General features: G+C 32.9%; 2 protein-coding genes across 25 annotated transcripts; both read left to right on the forward strand.

Annotated features, from left to right (window-relative positions):
* Positions 1 to 3458: 3458 nt before the first annotated feature.
* LOC132603000 (uncharacterized) lies at positions 3459 to 19952 on the forward strand. 24 transcript variants are annotated; one of them, XM_060315836.1, is made up of 19 exons: positions 3459 to 3546; positions 4166 to 4227; positions 4725 to 4840; positions 5207 to 5286; positions 5643 to 6052; positions 6188 to 6328; positions 6852 to 7052; positions 7751 to 8748; positions 8850 to 8920; positions 9471 to 9607; positions 9958 to 10042; positions 17138 to 17287; positions 17369 to 17648; positions 17734 to 17821; positions 18152 to 18273; positions 18356 to 18428; positions 18563 to 18689; positions 19220 to 19380; positions 19843 to 19952. In XM_060315836.1, exons 13-19 carry the CDS (start codon positions 17408 to 17410, stop codon positions 19865 to 19867), a joined length of 837 nt encoding a protein of 278 aa, XP_060171819.1. In that variant the 5' UTR covers positions 3459 to 3546; positions 4166 to 4227; positions 4725 to 4840; positions 5207 to 5286; positions 5643 to 6052; positions 6188 to 6328; positions 6852 to 7052; positions 7751 to 8748; positions 8850 to 8920; positions 9471 to 9607; positions 9958 to 10042; positions 17138 to 17287; positions 17369 to 17407; the 3' UTR covers positions 19868 to 19952. The 24 variants fall into 24 exon arrangements, with proteins under 24 accessions (XP_060171819.1, XP_060171818.1, XP_060171822.1 ...); XM_060315835.1 differs by lacking the exon at positions 9958 to 10042 and adding an exon at positions 11736 to 11793; XM_060315839.1 differs by lacking the exon at positions 9958 to 10042 and having other exon boundaries at positions 7751 to 7879; positions 8547 to 8748; positions 9471 to 9634.
* LOC132601203 (uncharacterized) lies at positions 13105 to 14820 on the forward strand. The gene has a single exon (XM_060314312.1). The coding sequence runs from the start codon at positions 13105 to 13107 to the stop codon at positions 14818 to 14820; it is 1716 nt and encodes a 571-aa protein (XP_060170295.1).
* Positions 19953 to 20138: the final 186 nt, after the last annotated feature.

The raw sequence follows: 20138 nt of genomic DNA on the forward strand, positions 1-20138 counted from the left end.
TTCTCACGACAGTAAGGAAGTGTGAGGGGTCCAGGGGGGTGGGGGTGGGGAGTGATCAGACAGGACATGACACAACTTCAGTTCACAGAGGACATGACCCTAGATAGGAAGTTGTGAAGGTCGATGATTAGGCTAGAAGGTTAGTAGGTAACGGACTGCTCTTCTTATTAGTAGTATTAGCTAGTAATCGCCTAGTTTTTTTTCTTCAATGTGTATTACTACCCATTGCTTCATTTGCTTTCTATCTTGCTATTTTGTTGTCGTATTTTTCTTGATACCGTGTTTCAAATCCTTTTCTTTTCTTTCGAGCTAAGGGTCTATTGGAAACAGTTTCTCTATCCCACAAAGATAAGGGTAAAGTCTGTGTACATTCTACCGTCCTCAAACTCCACTTGTGGGACTACACTGGGTATGCTGTTGTTGTTGTGTTTTAGTGGCGACATATAATTTTGGTCTTGAGTCAAATTTCTGACGTGTTTTGCAGAGTACTAAAGCTCATTCTAACTTCAAGTCAATGATGTCAAACAAATTGCAGCAACACAAAAATATGAAAGAAAATGCGTAAGTATAATGAAAAAACCACATAGAGTGGCTATTAAGTCGAGAACATATTTTACCTTCGTGATCATCTTTTTTGCTATACTATATTCCCATTGAAGTTCTGACTGCCAATTACAAATATGTCTTTGAAATTACAACTAAATTAGAATTCAACTCCAAAACCCCCCTAAGAATATGACAACCAAAGAATAAGTGTTCAAATATCTCATCAGCGAAGCAACAAAAGTCACTAGTTTGAGACTCCTGGAAGCCAAATTGCTACAACCCATTGACCATGGCAAGTTTGTCTTGAGAACAGTCAGAGGATAAACCTAAATCTAAGATAAAGGTTGGAATGCAAGAAATACTCTTCGATGGAACTTTTTAATGTTGAGGGATGAATCGACGAATCAATTTCTTGATACATAATTTCTCAACATGTTGCAAGTTGATCAATCTACCCAATAACCCCTTTGTATGGAGTTGAGTTGTAGAATGAATTTTCTAATTTTCAATAATCTCCTAACCACTCAAGTTGCATTCCTGGAAATGGGGAAATGTTCCCACAATATGGTTCTTGATGAGGATCCATCGACTATAAAAGTAGTCTTTCTTCATAGTCACATTCCGTTGTTGATTCACTTAAGCAACTTATCCACATGTATAAGTTGATAACATTTAAGCTTATATCAACTTGACTTGAGGAAAATAGACTTTCTTCTAAGATACTAAGACTTCCTTAGATACAGTTGAGGAACTTGACCGTATGAAAAATTTGCATATAGTTTCAGTGATCTTCAATATCTTTTTTTCCCGAATCTTATCCCGATGATTCAACATCACAATGAATTCACATCTATGCAACAATAACCGAACATATAACAAAAATTGTCTATCAAAAAAATTCCTTAAGAAAACAAACTACACTGGACGTGTCATAATAACTAATTGGTGTACAGAGTTTGTTTTGGAGTGGGGAGTGATCAAGAAAATGGCTAAAAATATTAGATTCATTTTCAAAAATGTGTAACAACACGAACATATAGTGATATATATGTTAAACGGATAAAATCGTCCAAGGCAAGAAATATAAGAACTCGAAGAGATGAAAAACTAAATCTAAACATGAAAATGAAAAGGCCTTAATTGTTTTAGGGTTAATAGCATTTTTGGCTTTTCAATTATTGGTAACTTTTAATTTTAGTTTTTGTAATATCTAATTAAGCATATTTAATTTTCAATTACATGAAACATGCACTTTTGATTCCATTTGCTTATGAATATACATAAATTTTCAAAATTGTTAACAGTTTCACCGTTTAATTATCAGTTTTATGTTAAACTAATATTGTTACTCTGTCTGGAGAGTAATTACTACTTATAATAAGGGGAATCTAAAGATTTTGTAGTCACTTAGTTAGATTCTAACTAATGGTTAGGCTTTCCTTTTGACTTTCTTAGCCTATTCTCATTTTCCACTCTATTTTCTTGTCCATTTCTATGTGGGTCTCTAAAATTGATGTATATTAATATTTATAATATTTTTTGTGAATCTTTTTTATATGGTACTTTTAGCTTTTATATTTAGTCCAAATAAATATTTTTTTTATATATAATTAAGAAGATATCAAATTTATTTTATCATTATTTAGATAAGTGAATTTTTACACAACCAAAAAATCATATTAAATGGGCACTCTTTAATTAAGGTGATTTAGTAAAATGCTTCTTACTTTCTAAGGGTAAGTAATTTCTTAAGGGGTGCACCCAAGCTAATATGAACCGAGTCGACTATTAGATTACCCTGTATATTATTTGTCATTGTACATTTTGGCAAATTTTAAGCAACTTTGGAAAGTGCATGCATTTTTTTGAAAATAAAAAGGAAGTCTAGATATACCCTAAGAAATATATTGTTTTCTTACTTACAAAAACTTCTATATGATTCAATATATTAGAAACATTGAGAAATTGTCGAACTACTTTTACAACTAATATAATGCTACAAAAAAAAAAAAAAAAAACAAGAGTAGCAAAAAAAAAAAAAACACAAAAACAGGTTTTAAATATAAATTTTAATTTGTAAACGACACTAGTATACTTATAAAAGTAGTTCAAATATAACATATTTCTTACATGAAGGGATAAAAAACAAGCGTGGTAATTACTTGAATGAATGTCAAGATGTATTGAGTTACTTGTCACAAGGATCAATATCAAGTTTATTGAAAACCAAAGGACCAAAGTGTTATTCTCTCATTTATAAGGATGAGCTTGAGCATAGAATGACTAAATTACCCTTGAAGATTGTATTCATCCAGTGTACAAAATGACACAATGGTCTCTAAAATTTAGTAGCAAGTTCAAAGTAGTCCCATAAGTATTATCTGAGTAGTTTGGTCCTTTAATTTTGTCAAACATGAGTACTTTTGATTTCTATAGAATATTTAATTATCTAATTTAGATTGTTAAATTTAACCAGAATTGTAAGTTTTTTTTTTTTTTAACTAGAAACACATTTTTTTTGTCGAAATCTCTGAAACCACAATATAAAAATCTAAACCCACAATGATTATATCTTTGATTCTTCTTTATCTCTTCTCGACTTGAGCCGAGTGGATGATACGTGACATGGAATACCTGATCGTTTAGTCAAAATGTGCCTCCAAATGCGAGTTCCGCCTAGATATTTTATATTTTCACAATTCCAATAAATTTAAATAGTCAAAATTTGGTGAATATTTGGAGAAAAAAAATCACTTTTAATAAACTTAAAGGACCAAAACTGCTCAAATGTTGCTACTTGGAACCTAATTTCCACTATTAATAAGTGACTATATTAATAAGTGAAACTTTTCGTCGTCCATATGCTATTTCCGTAAATAATAGCAAAAATGAGGGCAAAGTTTCTTTCTAACCTTCGTACATCTCCACCTAAATTCTGGCTTTTTTGTAGAAAAATGAATCTCTTTCTTTACTTCTTCTTGAGCCTTTCTGGCTGCACTGGTAAGTTCTTCTCTTTTTCTTCCTTTTTGCTCACTGTTTTCTTCGTGTTTCTTTTTATTTGTGTTATTTACCTGGGTGTTCTCTTTGGGTTTCATCGGTGGCTTTTCAGTTTTTTCGCTACAGAGAATTAGTGAAACGGATAGCTTCTTTGTGTTTACTCTGCTATTTCAACCACGCATGTGTTATTTTCAGTTTCTTCACTACAGAGGAACATCGAATGAGCCTGAACATTACAAATCGTCATGTGTGTGGATGTTGTTTGGTGGACACCCATTTCCATTTCTTGTGAATTCAGCTCATACAAAGCATCAAGGGGAAAATGAAATTACTTATTTATTTATTTATTCATTTTGGTTAGTAAACTGTAAACTCATGATTTTTTTTTTCCTAGAAGACACCAATAGTGCTTACCTCTTTTCGTTCTCTGGCTCCCAAAGATGTACCATTTGTTGTTGATTTCTTGTTAAGTGATTATAATCTTTTGGGTCAAGTGTCAACCCGTTTACATCTTTTCCACTATTCATGATTTGTGGATTTGAATTTCTCAGTACATGAAATTACTGAATATTTATGATTTATATAGTTGGAATATAACAGTTGCAAAATTTTGATTTCACAGGGTTTCTAAAAGTGGAAATTGCTCAAGGTGCGGAAAAGGGGACAATTCTTCCATTATAAGAGGTTATTTCTGTACTTTTTGGTTCTGATGTTATATGTTTAGCTATAATGTTATCTGCTGAGTTGTGCTCCTTTGTTTCTTTATTTCTTTTATTATAGGAATTTGATGGATTTTTGTTAGCTTTTCTATTCTTTACATCCTTTTTTTGGCTGGAATTTATTACATGCATCTTACTATCTCCACCTGCTAAGACATGCATGCTCAGAAATATATATCTAGGGCCTTGGTCCGAGTATATTCTTGTGACTTTGTGTGTTAAGCTAACATTTTGAGGGTGAATTTTTGTGATGGCCTTGTTTATAACAAATGTTGAGCATAGTCCTGATAGTAAGAGAAAAAAATTTCTTTACCAATCAACCTAAATGATTGTTTTGTGCTACATTACTAAGTTATGGTTTCTTTGAATGGTGCAAAAGAGCACAACTTGAATTAGAGAGAATGGGAGATGAAGTTATTGAACTGGTAATTCTATTGGCTATAACGAATTATTCAATTGTAGGGAAGTACAACAATGACTAAAGAATTATGTTGCTGAAAGCTGCATTAGGAGTTCACAACCTCGAATTTTGAAGATGATTTCTAGAAAAGACCAATATGGTGATGAGTTGCAGATAGGTATATATACTCATTCTATATCTTAGTAAACTGTAGGGGTAAGGTCTGCGTACACTTTACCCTCCCCAGACCCCACATTGTGGGATTGCACTGGGTACGTTGGTTGGTTGGTTATATCTTAGTAAATTGATTTCTCAATCTGCTGACCTGCTTCTGTAATGAACTGCTTCATTACAGAAGAAAAAGAAAGACGTATAAATACATCACTTGATTTGTTGACAATTATTAGCTTTTAGACATTTATACAAAAATTAGAAGATTTTGCAATTTTACAATAGGTCGTGGGTGTACATTTCTTAAAATGTTGCCTATGTTGTATGAACTGCGGTGAGCCCTTTTTTACAACCTACTCTTATCCTGATGCAGGGATTTACTTTTATGGAATCATTTTTTTTTTGGGAGTCATGAATTTCCTGCGCTAAACCTGAACATTCAATCAAGTTGAGGTATAAACTAAACTACTGAATCTTAAGTAATAATTCTAGATAAACGAAGCATGATGCTGTCATATATTTGAGTAACCAGATGGTTAACGTCCTCTTAATCTTACAACTGGGTATCGAGATGTCGACATAGATTTCAGTAGTTGAAACAAATGCTATGAGATTATGGCCTATTTTCCCTTTCCACTTAATAACCTTCTTGTGAAAGGTAAAGGTGTGATTATATCCTAAACTAAATGGTTTAAGCAAATAATTTAAAAAGGTACTTTCCCTCCTTCATTTTATATGTTGTCATAATGGCGACAACATATAAATTTGTGATTACTATCTAAAGTAAGGGCTGCCTTCACCAATCTTAGATGCAATATGGTGAATGCTGAAGTGACGAAAGTTATATCACAAGTTACTGATGAGAAAACAAATGGGGTTACAACTGTGGACCTTGAAAAGTTGCTTAAGATCAAGCAACTTTTATGCAGTGTTCTTAGAGGCGGTAAAAATCAAGAGATGCCGTGCAGTGCTGTATCATGGGGCCACTTAGACTGAGAGAAGGCTTAACCATCTGATTTTTGTATACACGGAATATTAACATGCCACAGTGAAGAGTCAGACGATGAAGAAAGGCCAAATATGTTGTTAAATGGCATGACAATGACTACTCAGTAGTGATAATTCGATGCAAGGGTAGCCTAAATGGCTAAAACTTCTATGTATGATCTAAACTCTGGGAGATGTGCAGCATGTTGTTGAAGGGCCAGAAGATTAAGAGGTACTATATTTTTTGTGTTTCAGAAATTTTACATTGTTTGTGGATTTACATCTAACTTGAACTTGTTCTATATATATATATATATATATATATATATATATTTGTAGACTTTATGATAAACTTTGTTACGTTCAGGGAATACTACATAAGGCATCTTGGTGGATCACCTGCAAAATCAAGATGCGGGAAAGCAAGCAGTGTTTCAATGTCTTGAAGCAACTATAGAAAGAAGCATATCCAAGATTAGCACTTTGATTTACCTTTTTCGACATCTAGGTACAATTTTCCAGCTATAGCTTGCTCTTTCAAGTAATAGACATAAGTCTTGACAGTAAATAGTAGATGCAACAGGAAAAAAGAGAAGAGGGGACAAAAAAAGGATGGATGCACTGCTTTCAACCTTTTCTTTTTTCTTTTGTCTATTTTTACTAAATTCTGGTTCCAGGAGATTCTTATTCTTATTCTTCTTCATATTTTCTTGGTTCAATTTGTACATGGATGTAGTTATTTGTTAAATTTCTCCTATCGAATCACACTGAATAGCCATCAAGGAACAAAATAGTAGGTAACAAGAAGGGAAGAATTTTGATGCGACAAATTTGTTTGACGATGAACTTGAATCAACTGAACAAATCTTTTATCCAGTTGTTCCATAAAATAAACATTTATCATTCAGAAACTCCAAAGCAACATTGCTTACTTCCAGTAGAAAATTATTTTATGTATTATCTGTTGTCAATTCACTATGAATCAAAAGCTAAGTACTGGCTCATTTCAAAATTACTACTCTTTTTACTAGATAATTAAATGGGAGTTGACGTGAGAGATGACTCATGAAGAAACAATTTAGCCATATATGGCTGGCTTTAGTGAGATGAACACCATCCCAGTTAACGTGTTGAGAAGGTCAGGACAAGAGCTTGCAGAAGGAGAACCCAAGTGTTGAATCCGTCAAAGTCAATATTCTCTCCATGTTGGTTTCAATTTCGCTTATACAGAGGTACGTAGTTTGTGATAACAGTGAGAGAGTAGTTGAATATGATCGCATTACTACTGCTGTACTATTATTAAACCAATAGGCTTATAAAACCTTTCCTTATCCAAAAAAAGAAAACCAATATGCTTATACTGGATTAAAATGGAATCCCCAAAAACTAGAGCTAGAGTGAACGTGGCAAATGAGTTATTTTAAGATATTTAAGCAGCAGTTGCAGCTATCAAATTAGCTTCTAATACCAATATGGTAAAAGGAATATGATAACAAAAAAAAAAAAAATTGTGCACCTTCAAGCTCTTGCAGGAACTTCCCTTTAGAGTTTGCAGGACTTGTAACAATAACATTATTAGTTGTTAGCCAATAGAAGCCAATAATTTTTTGTTGTAAATTCTCTATGAATGGTTCTTCATTTGAACTTTCTAAGTTCCTTGGAATGAAAAATACAGTAGATTTTAAAATTGGTGTTTGAAGTTTTTATACTTTTTTCAAAATGCCCCACCAACCTTCATATGGCTGGTAGAGCATATGCATTTTCTTGATCTGAACTGTTCATAAAATATAGAAACAAAAGGAGTAGCTATTTATAACAATGGTGATAACCAAAATATAAAGTAGATCATAACCTGTTATAACAAGATTATATATATTTTTTCATGATACTTCATCAACTTAAAGGTGATTAATTTACTGTTTGGATGCAGGAGATTTCATGCCAGTATGCATCACGGAGCTTGGTACAGTGGCGACTTATCTAGGAAGTTAGCTGAACGAGGAGTCAAGCTTCTGGGTTTTTCTTGTGACGATGGTCAGACTCACAAGAGTGGTTCAAGGTTTTGGATATTAAAAGTTTCTAGAAAGTGTTGAATGTCAAAACTTGACTCTGCATGTTATATCTAACTTCATGTTAGCTTATCTGATTCCATGCGGAAATCAATTAAGCCATGTAGTTCACTTTTCACCTCCTTTCTTGATCAAAACATTCTTGTGAAACTTTTTCATGAAAAAGAATGAACCTATTTCCATTTGTTTAATTCTAAGTTTGTTAAAGTGTTTGTGGACGTTAATCATACGCTTTTGAGTTGTTGAACAAATTGTTTCTCTAGAACTGTCCATTTGGATAGTTTTTCTACTTCTATGACTTACATGTAGCTTATTTTGGTAGTGAGTCATTCCGAAAATGATATTCTAAACAAAAGATTGAGATTCTATAAAGAAGAGGGAAAAGTTTGGTGTTCCAAATGGATTCCATGAAGGCTATAGTGCAGCACCTTAAGGTTGATACTTCATTTTTACTTGGTCTTTTAGTACAATTGACCAAGACACTTATTAATGCTTCTGTCACCATGCACTACAGATGTCAAGAAATAAACTCATCGTGACTATATCTGTTTAGTTAGATAGATCAAGCGTTTGCTGATTTTATTTGTTTTAATTGAAAACAATGATATTCATGAAGCTACCAAGTTATCTGATGTAGCTAATAAGAAAGTGCCTTAGGAAATATTGCCTGGACATGCTCAAAACCGAATTGGCATCATTCAGTACGGATGATTCTAATCTTCATGAAAGGTACTAAGCAACAACTTCTTCAATGGATTCTCAAGATTATTGCTGGAATTCCAGTTCCAAATGGCAGTTAAAAGTTGTTCATTTTGCTTCCCAATTGAGGTTGTCAAATTTTGCTGGAAATAGTTCTAAGGTATTGCTAATTAGCGTTTTCAGATTCCTTCCGATATTTTTTTTGGTACTGAAGTAGCTTGGAGCATATCCTTCCTGATAATCTTTTTGCTTCTCCCACAGATTAGCTGCAGACCAGCAGACTGTATTCTCCACTAATTCAGCCGAAGCTCGTGTTATTTCCACATGCTAAGGTACTCAATTTCTACATGTTGTTGTATTTTCTGATCATGTTGATCTTATTAATAGAGAACAAAACTTTCCACACTCCAATGAAGGAAAAGTCTTGCCATTTTTCTTTAGAACTTTGAAAATCCTCAACTTGAACCAGCAAAATGTCTTTCTATGATCATACATAATTTTAGTTGTAAGTTGAATTTGATATATGTTTTGAAATATGATAAATTAGTCTTATTTTGGTAGTTTTTCTATAAATTATCTTCCACTAACTTCAACATAAGTTGTACTGTAAACTTATGATGAACAGGAGCATCTTGGTACATTTTCCTTCGGTTCAGAGCTTTCATATTCATATTTTTCTTATTTTAGTGACACGTGTTTAACTTTTTGGGTTTGTGGGAGAAAAGTGTAAAACTGGCTTCACTTCCACTTTTATTACTGGCTCTTCTGCTCAATAAGATATGTATTTGATGGTAGTTGCTCTTTAAAAATTTTGGTAACCTTTTTTTTTATGCAGTATATATAGTATTATATTGAATTTTTCGTGGTTGAAACTTGTAACAGTTCCAATAAATAGGTGAGAAAGAGAGCTGATTCAAAAAAAATAGTGTTGGGACGATCTCAGGCAGCCAGCTTAAACATTGAGTAAAATGATAGATGTCAATCGATGGAGGAATTGCTTGAGCAGAGAATGAGGACATGTCAGTAACTGTTGAGCTTCTGTCACTGTCAATACAATATTAAATTTGATGTCTTTTTTCTCATATGTTTTATAAGAAATTCATGAGTACATATCTTTTGTGTTAACGATTGCAAGTCATTTATTTTAAACCAATGTGTTTATGCCACCTTTTGATTTTTGTATATTCACTGTTGAAAATGATGTGAGTCCGTAGTCACATATAACTTCGGGAGAATTTCCTTGTGGGGATTGTGTTGTTAATTCAATTGCCACTACTGTTTTGTATACATGGATTTAGTAACCTTGAGCTAAAGTCCTAATGGTTTTTGTTGGCTTCTCTGCATTGTCTGTATACGTCCCAATTTGCAGAGCTTTGAAATGCCTCTGCTAATAACTCTTCCCTTTCTTCTCTGGTGAACCAAACAGCTGATAACTCTTACTAGCCTCTGCCCAGGTCAGAAACCTCTCACTTTCTTCATAACTCAAAATTTGCAATTTTTTGGTTAAAGAAATGGGAAATTGAGTATGCACATGTTCTGGGTTATAGTAGATTAACTCTCAGTATAATTTGGAGATTCTGCACTTGATAAAGAGTTGATTACTAATTAATCTGGTATTGACGATTTTTCTAATACAAATATTATGCATCTGCTTCTTCAGACCAATACCATCGAATACTACAACAAATAATGCACACAGCTATACCGGGCAGACGCCCATGCCATGCACGGGCACGGGCCATCTAGTTTACACTCTTTAGAAGAGCCAGTTTAAGAGGCACCTTCGTCGTCCGTTTGTGGGCCCAAAAAAATTATGGGCCCACATACTTTTTAATGATCCGCTTTTTAATAAACCCACTTCAGCTGCTTTCACTTCTAAAGGGTAGAATATTATATTATACCTTCAACAATCCAGAATCAATCCAGAAACTTCTCACATATTTTTCAATGACCTGCTTTTTAATAAACCCACTTCAGCTGCTTTCACTTCTAAAGGGTAGAATACCCACTTCAGCTGCTTGCACTTCTAAAGGGTAGAAATATTAATTACCTTCAATCCAGAATCAATATATCAGGTATTAATTTTTGAACTCTTCTAATTTGAGCATCGTTTCTTCTTTTGATAGCATTTTTTAAAGCTTCTTCAAGCTTCTTCACCATTTTTTAAAGCTTCTTCAACTTTCTAATGTAAAATAAACGAAATTATGGAAAAGAAATGATAGGGTACTTACAGTTACAGGTGAAGAGTTTGTTGGATTAATTTGGGAATATTGTTAGTTTAGTGGATTTTGAATCTTTTGCACAAGTCCAATTTTTTTGGGGTTTTGCCTTTTTGTTGTTGATACAGGAGATTTGGGGGTGTGGTAGGTGAGGAAGTTTTTTCTTCTGTTTTGTTTTGTTTTGTTTTATCTTTCGGACTTAGGAAGGTCATGTAATGGAAATGAAGTGGGAAAGATAAAAGGAACTAAGAGCCTGTTTGGAAAGCCACCCAGGTAACTATAATTGGGTATAATTACGTAGTTTGGCCTATTTATTTGACTAAGTAATTATACAGTTAGGTGGGAATTGAGTTTAATTGAGAGGGTGTAATTACACTCTTCAATACTCAAGGGGTGGTTGAGAATTGGGTGTGATTACGCCATGTAATTATAGGGTTAAGAGCAAGGGTAGGGAAGACTAAGAGGGCTGCGGCATTCAAAGTGCCCACAAAACAGCAAAAGGCTGGAAATTGAAAGAAAAGAGATAGTGGGTACTTTATATAGCTTAGATTTCACTCCAGCCTTCCATGAAAATTGATAATAACCCAAAGCTCATTTTACAGAGCACCTTTTTTAGAAGCATTTGGATAGGGAATATGGGTAGAGAATAGAGTCGAAGAAAGATTGAACAGTGATGAAACATAATAGTGTTAATGTTTTTTCAAGTACATAATAGTTTTAATGTTGTTTGATTTCTGCCATTACTATAAAGTTGGAACTTTCTTTATGTTATTGACAAAGTTGGTTGAATGTGTTGGTGAAATTTCTTGGTTGGATTTTAGGTAAATTTTTCATCTTAAATTCTTTCTGCCTTTTAAAAAATAATAATAAGTTTTATATATTACTAATAGTTGGATTGCTATATTTTGTTTGATCTTATTTGCTGTAGGTTTAACTTTGTGTTGCAGTTATTGTGTACATATGTGTGTTCAACCTCTTTAATTTAAGTAAGTGTCACTCTTCTGCATTGTTAGATTATTGTCAAATTGCTTCTTCAATTTATTTTGTCGTTACGGGATTTAGTTGTCTCTTTATTTGTTGTTTATTTAATTTGAGTATAGAAAATATGTACTCTACATTCGTTTGAGTTGTTTTCTTAAAATTATACCGTCAAACTAAATATATCGCACTCATTAAACTGTTTTTACAAAAAATAAAAACATTACAAAAATTGCAGCAATGTCAAACGATAAATGTAGAAAAGATCAAACCTCTGAAACCATAAATGCTAAGAGAAGAGCTAGGGAATGGGAGTCATATAAACTAATGTCACCTGAAAAAAAAGGAAGCATGTTTAGCCCGACGGCGGGAGTTATATAAGTTAATGGCGCCCGAAAAAAAGGAGGCATGCTTAGCTCGACGACGGGAGTTATATAAGCTAATGACACTTGAAAAAAAGGAGACATGTTTAGCTCGGCAACGAGGAAACAAAGCTGAAATAAAAAAGCAATGTCTGCATGACAATTCAGTTCTAGCTAATTCAGTTAATCCATCATCTTTTGAAGTTAGCACTTCTTTCGCAGAGCAGACTTCGTCTGTTGTAAGACGGTCACTGCTTCTTGGTGAAACAAGTTAAGCAGTTTTTCTACAATTTCTGAATTTAATTAAAAAACTAACTTAAGCTAAAAAGTTTTGTTTATTGAATAAACAGGATCGTCGTCAGGCACAAAGCCTACACATCATGGTAAAAAGTCAGTGATCACTACAAATCAAGGTTGGTTCCAACCGTTTCACTAAAAATAATAATCGTCACACATTGCTTAAATTGCCTATTATTTTGTGCTTACGTTAAAGTTTAATATGCAGAAAGAGTTAAAAAAATAACTTAAGCTAAAAAAAATTGTTTATTGAATAAACAGGATCGTCGTCAGGCACAAAGCTTATACATCATGGTAAAAAGTCAGTCATGACTACAATTAAGTTGGTACCTTAAGTAGTGCAGAAGCAAAAACCAGCTATATTAGCTTGAAAGATGTTCCGAATTGTGAATTTTGTGGAGCCAAAAAGTTTGAATATGAACCGCCTGCATTTTGTTGTAGTAATGGTTCTGTAGTAATGGTTCGATTCACTTAATTTCATATCAAATGCCACAAGAGTTAAGAAATTTGTATTTAGGAAACACTGAGGAATCAAAGGAATTTCGAACTTACATTAGAACATACAATAACACATTCGCTTTCACTTCACTCGGAGTAACTTATGATAAAAATTTAGCAAAACGAACTAATGGAGTTTATACCTTCAAAGTCCAAGGACAAATGTACCATTTTATAAATGATTTGGTTCCAACTAATCAAAGGGCTAAGAACTTACAATTGTATTTATTTGACAGTGAAAACGAACTGCAAAGTCGAATGGCATGCTCAAACAAGCTTAATGAAAAAATTGTGAAATCTTTGATGGACATCTTAAAGTCTTACAATCCTTACTCTAAATTTTTGAAATCTTTAATAAACATCTCGCAATTGTCTGGTTTCTACATTGCCCTTAGATGTGATGCTGGTCTAGATCAACGAATCTACAACTTACCAACAGTTTCAGAAGTTGGTGGGATATGGGTAGAAAATGATAATAATAATTGTGTATCCGCACCACATATTCGCATATATACAGAAAGTAATAGAAGTCAAATAGTAAATTACTATTATGGTCGTTATGATTCATTACAATATCCATTACTATTGCCTTATGGTCAAAATGGATGGCACTGTGGCATTAAAAAAATAAAACCTTCAAATGTGAGATCCAACAACCTAATGTATTGTGAACACGAAGAATTGCCCAATGTAAAAAATATGTGTTCAATAGATGGTTTTCTTCATATGGAAGCTGAAAACATGCAAAAAGGAAAACGCAAAAGAAATACTGTTTCTTGCCGTGAGTATTATTGTTACAAACTACAAATAAGAAATGATGAAAATATAATTTTGCATTATGGAAGATTATTTCAACAATATGCAGTAGATGAATGGATTAAAATTGAAAGCCAACGATTAGATTTCGCTTCACTTAATCAAGATTTATTTAGAATAGATATGTTAGAAGGACTCTTAGATATGTTACGTCGTGGCGAAAGAGAAGCTTCGCAAATAGGTAGAAATAGATATCATCCCCACAGCTTTACAAGAGGACCACGAGACATGCGTCGTCGATATATGGATGCTATTGCATTGGTGCAACGATTTGGAAAACCTGATATATTTTTGACTATGACATATAATCCTACATGGCCTGAAATAAAAGCTAATATCTTACAAACAGATGAAGTACAAAATAGACCGGATTTAGTTAGTCGAATATTTCATGCAAAACTAGAAGAGTTAAAAAAGGACATCTTAAGAAGAAATATATTTGGTAAAGTTGCGACATTTATGTATACTGTAGAATTCCAAAAAAGGGGACTTCCACATGCTCATTTTCTCATTATATTAGATGAAAAATACAAGTTATTGACTCCTGAAGCATACGACAAATATGTTTGTGCTGAATTACCAGATCCTGATACCAACCCTGAATTATATGCACTTGTTACAAAACATATGATTCACGGTCCTTGTGGTGCATTAAATCCAGCAAGTATGTGTACTAGAAAGAAAGGGTACTGCAAATTTAAGTATCCAAAAGAGTTTGCTGAACAAACAACCAAGGGAAAAAATTCATATCCAATTTATAAAAGACGAAATACCGGAAAGAGTGTACAAATTAGAGAACATCTAATTGATAATTCATGGGTTGTTCCTTATAATCCATCTTTACTTTGTAAATTTAGCTGTCATATAAATGTAGAGATTTGTTCATATATAAAAGTTATTAAATACATTTATAAGTACATCTGCAAAGGACATGATAAAATTGCGTTTAATGTACATTCAAATGATACAAATATAGAAATTGATGAAATAAAAGAATATCAATCTGCTAGATGGGTATGGACCAGAAGCTACATGGCGTATATTTGCTTTTCATATCAGTGAAATGATTCCAAGTGTATATCACCTTCAAGTACATTTAGAAGGACAACAATTTGTTTCCTTCAAAAGTACTGATAACATTACTAAAATTCTAAATAATCCTACGATCGGAAAAACAATGTTGACAGAATTCTTCTTGATGAATGTTGAAGATGAAGATGCTAAAAACCTTAATTTACTATATCGAGAATTTCCAGAATACTTTGTGTGGTCAACAGATAAAACATGGTCCCGTCGCAAGCAAGGAAAAGTTATTGGTCGTGTTGTAACATGTCATCCAACAGAAGGAGAAAGATATTATCTTAGACTTCTACTAATGAATGTTAGAGGACCAAAATCTTATGAAGATTTGCGAACTGTAAATAGAATATTATACAATACATTTCGAGAATCAGCTGAAAAAAGAGGATTCTTACTTTGCGATAACAATTTGATAGAATGTATGTCTGAAGCTATAAGTTATCGAATGCCAAACAGTCTGAGGCATTTATTTGCTACATTATTAATTTATTGCAATCCTACTAATCCAAAAGAATTGTGGGAAAAATTTGAGAAACCATTGTCTGAGGATTTTTATAAATATACCAACTTAGGCACACGAGATATACATTTTAGAGTATTAAATCATATTAATGATATTTTACATTCAATGGGTCATGATATCAACGAATTCCAACTTATACCAGAAATGATAAAACCCCCTGAGATAGAAACGAAGCTAAAGATGTTCATTTCGAAAGAAGTATTAAAGTTAGTGAACAAGATTTATTATTAGAAAAAAAATTAAATAACGAGCAAAAAAGAGCTTACCATGTCATACTTGAAAGAATATTTTCAAACAAATCGGGTGCTTTCTTTATTGATGGCCTCGGTGGAATAGGCAAAAGCTTCTTATATCGTGCTTTATTAGCTATTGTTAGACATAGCGGGTTCATAGCTTTAGCTACAGCAAGCTCAGGTGTTGCAGCTTCACTCCTTCCCGGTGGTCGAACTGCTCACTCACGCTTTAAAATACCTATTGACATTGAAGAAAATTTTAATTGTAATATAAGCAAACAAAGTTCATCAGCTTCTTTGATTCGAGACGCTAAGTTAATTGTATGGGATGAAATCTCAATGGCAAAAAAGAAAATGGTTGAGGCTTTAGATTTACTTTTAAAAGATTTAATGGAGACAAATATACTATTTGGCGGAAAAGTAGTTGTTTTTAGCGGTGATTTTAGACAGACCCTTCCCGTTGTGCGTAGTGGGAAAAAAGAAGATTTTATTCGTGAGAGTTTATTGTGCTCTGATATTTGGAATCAACTTGAAAAATTGCAATTAACAGAAAATATGCGTGCAAAAACAGATCCTGCTTTCTGTGAATACCTAATGCGAATTGGTAATGGAAGCGAAAAGAAAAATACTCAAGGAAAAATTACAATTCCTCATTCTTTAATTATTCCATTTACTTCCGAACAAGAATCCTTGCAGCTTTTATTTAGAGTTACTTATCCCAACTTACATGTACATCATTCAGATGCTTCATTTATTACTTCTCGCGCTGTTTTAACAACAAAAAATGACTTTGTTGATGAAATTAACAATATGTTAATAACACAATACCCAACCCCTCCAAAAATTTATTTGGCTATTGATGAAACAATTGATCCAAAAGATCAAAGCGAATATGAAGATTTCATGCACAGTTTAAATCCTGTAAGTTTACCTCCGTACAAGTTGACATTACAAAAAAATTGTCCAATTATGTTATTACGTAATCTAAATCCTTGTGATGGTCTATGTAATGGAACTAGATTAATATGTAACGATTTCAAAAGTCATATCATCAGTGTAACAATATCAAGTGGTGATTTTAAAAACAAACATGTATTCATTCCACGAATCCCTCTCCTAACATCGCAAGATGAAAAATTACCTCTTCAGTTTAAAAGAACACAATTTTCAATACGATTATGTTACGCCATGACTATAAATAAAGCGCAAGGTCAAACGTTAGATTTTGTTGGTATTTACCTACGTGAGCCACCATTTTCCCATGGTCAATTATATGTCGCTTTATCACGAGCCAAAAATTCTAACTGTGTCAAAGTATTAATTAGACCGTCTACAGCTGAGGACAACGACGATCACTCTACTTATAATGTAGTCTATGATGAAGTGATTGAAAAGGCTTTTTCTGTGGACTGAGTCTATCATTTGGTAGAACACAATAGTTGTTATTTACCTTTTGGTAGTGTATAGAACATTGTCATTGCTATCATTTGTTAATATAATATATATTGTATTAACATCTGTTTGTTACGTAATTGCAAAATAGATTGAGATGGCAGTTAAATCTACTATCAAGTCAATCACTCCAAAAACTGAGGATTGGATATGCAAAATTCAAGTAGTAGATAAATATCCTCCCAGAGACAAGAAAGACAAAAGTGGAAAATACCAACTGATGCTTTTGCAAGACTAAGAGGTGCCTTTACCGCTTTTACACTCTACAAACTATACATGTTTCGACAATTTAATCACAATCTTATGTGCTATTTGATTACAGGAAAATCAAATTCAAGCCATCATTTGGAATGTTGATATAATGCAATTTGACAAGTATTTCAAACCATTCCAAACATACCTGGTGTCAGTTGCACAAGTAAAAGAACCGAATCCTGCATATGCTAATCCATTCAACAAATACATTTGGACAATTGATAGAAATACTATTGTTGAACCAATTGAAAAAGTCATTCCTCCAGATAATCCACTACCACCGCCAACACGATTGGCTATCACCCCTTTTGAGGCTATTGAGCATCAAATGAAAGATTTTGAATTTGGTAACTAAAAAACCTTCAATATCTCATTTGCAAATTCACACTCTATTTTTTACTTATTCATTTATTGTTTTTTTTTTATCTAAAGATGTCCTTGGACTACTTATTAATGCTGGACTTGCAAGTAACGCATCAAATGGGAAGAAATTTCAGGAATTCATCATTATGGATACTCAGTAAGTCTATACTATCTTGACTATTGCCCAACTAACTAATTTCAATATTCACTTGTTTTTACATCATTTTATATTCTCATGGTAGCAATTATTTGCAAAAACATCTGTTCCACACAATAAAATTGAAATCAGATTTCAGAATTTTGAAATAGATAATTGCGACTGACCGAATTACGGTTCACATAATTGTCAAATGTGTATATTTTACTATATAAAGAAAAAAAAGATTAGTTGATCATGAATAGAACTTTCTCTTTACCATAGTCAATTTGTTTTGATGAAGTTTACATCAATTCAAATGGTTAAACATCTGCTTTGTATCATCCACAGAAAAAGGCCTAAAAAGCTAACACTTTGGGAGGACTTTGTCGAACATTATGGAAATGAACTTTCAGAGAAAGTGAAACACTATCCCGTCTTCCTGGCTAGAAGAGTGGTAAAATCATCATCAGGTAAAATACATGAAGAATTATGGTTTTTTTTCCCCCTAAACACTTAACAATTAACCAAAAATAAATATCTATATCCATGCAGGGATATGGAGCAGATATAACACAACAATACTCTTACATCCCACATATCCACAAGCTACCACATTAGCTGCATGGTAATGACAATACAAATTTTATAACAGTTGTTTCCGATAACTTATTTAGACTCTTCAAAAATATGCACAAGTGTCTTAATTTTACAGGATTCAACTCAGACGCAACAACATTTTTGAAACTACCTTTTTTGCAGGGCCAAAACAATTCAACGACAACTCATTGAGTACACAGCTAGAAGCATGTCCCCAGAAGGCACTCTTCTTTTTGTTCCCTTTGAAGAAGAATCAATATTCATATCCGATATCCAAATGCAGCCACAGGTACATTCTGTTTAAAACTTTAACACGGGGTGCAAAACTTTTAAGATCAATAGTATCAGTATAAAAATTACTAAGTTGTTTATTATTTCCATTTGAAACATTTGTTCTGATGAGTTCTTATTCAGAGATTATTTATTGCATATTTGTTTTCTAGAGAAAGGAAATAATATATTTTAGAATTGAAAAGAAAACCCTATTGTTCATTTTGGTGTAAAAAGGCATTGGTATTTAGCTTCATCTGTTGGCTCACTGGAATAACTATGTTGTAAGCTTTTAAATTGCCTTCATTAAACAGAAAAAAAGGGGCACAATTGAGCTTTTGAAATGATCTGTCTTCATTTTGGTTATAATAAACTGGGTCAGAACTTATATTTTTATGTGTCAGCATACTAGGATGACAATTCTTGATCGTTTGCATGAGAATTTAATTGTTTCTAACATAGCTAAATCAATTTGTATAAAGCGGTAGTGAAGTTCTTTGCCACTATTTTTTCACTCAACAAAAACTAAATCAATTTGTTAATTTACAGGGACAAATATTCTATATTGACGGTCAACTTTCACTGATAAATGAAGACCAACATTTCTGCTCCATGGCGTGCTCAGATTGTAAATTGCCATTTTTAAGAACTACTACACCAAGGCCAATCTACTGCATTCAGTGCGAAAGATCCACCCAACTTATTCCCAGGTATTACTGATAAACATAGCATCGACAAATATTCAACCTTTAAAGAAATACTAAAAGACGTTTACACTTACATTACTCAACTCAACCGCTGAAACTACTATGAAACTACTTTATTCGCGTAAAAATAAAAATAGGAGGAGGATCTTATACCATAGATTATATCATACAATAAAGACATATAATTACCATTTATATATATGAAATTTTAAAGACTATACTACTCTACGAACATTTCCCGAACTTCATTTATTATTTCCTAGAAATATTTTTAAGTTTATATATCTAAAGTTGTAAAGATTATCACGTTTTAGGCTTGGAATATGATCGTCCAAATGATGTTTACACATGTTCGAGAAGTCTTATTAGTGCATAAAAATAAAATGATTAACATATTTTGGGCCCGTGGTGCCACTTATTAAACTTGATTTTTTTTTTTACTTTATGACATAATCCAATTTGAAGTTATGGTCATGGATCACACTGGTAGCATAGTAGCCTCCATCTCGGATCAATCAGCAACGAAGATGTTGAACCTCACTGTACAAGAGATTTATGACATCTGCCATGCACAGGTATTTTATATCATCGAATTTATAAACTTATGACAATCATCATGACTAACTAACTTTTTGTCGCTGTAGAGAAAAGCGCTACTTCTTGACAATGCACATAAACAACTGGGACGAAAGACTTTCAGAATCCAAATGAAAAGATTATTTTCCAAAAATCAAGATAGGCTAGCTATCATGAATTATGAG

The sequence above is a fragment of the Lycium barbarum genome, chromosome 7 (assembly GCF_019175385.1).
Source record: "Lycium barbarum isolate Lr01 chromosome 7, ASM1917538v2, whole genome shotgun sequence".
Lineage (NCBI taxonomy): Eukaryota > Viridiplantae > Streptophyta > Magnoliopsida > Solanales > Solanaceae > Lycium > Lycium barbarum.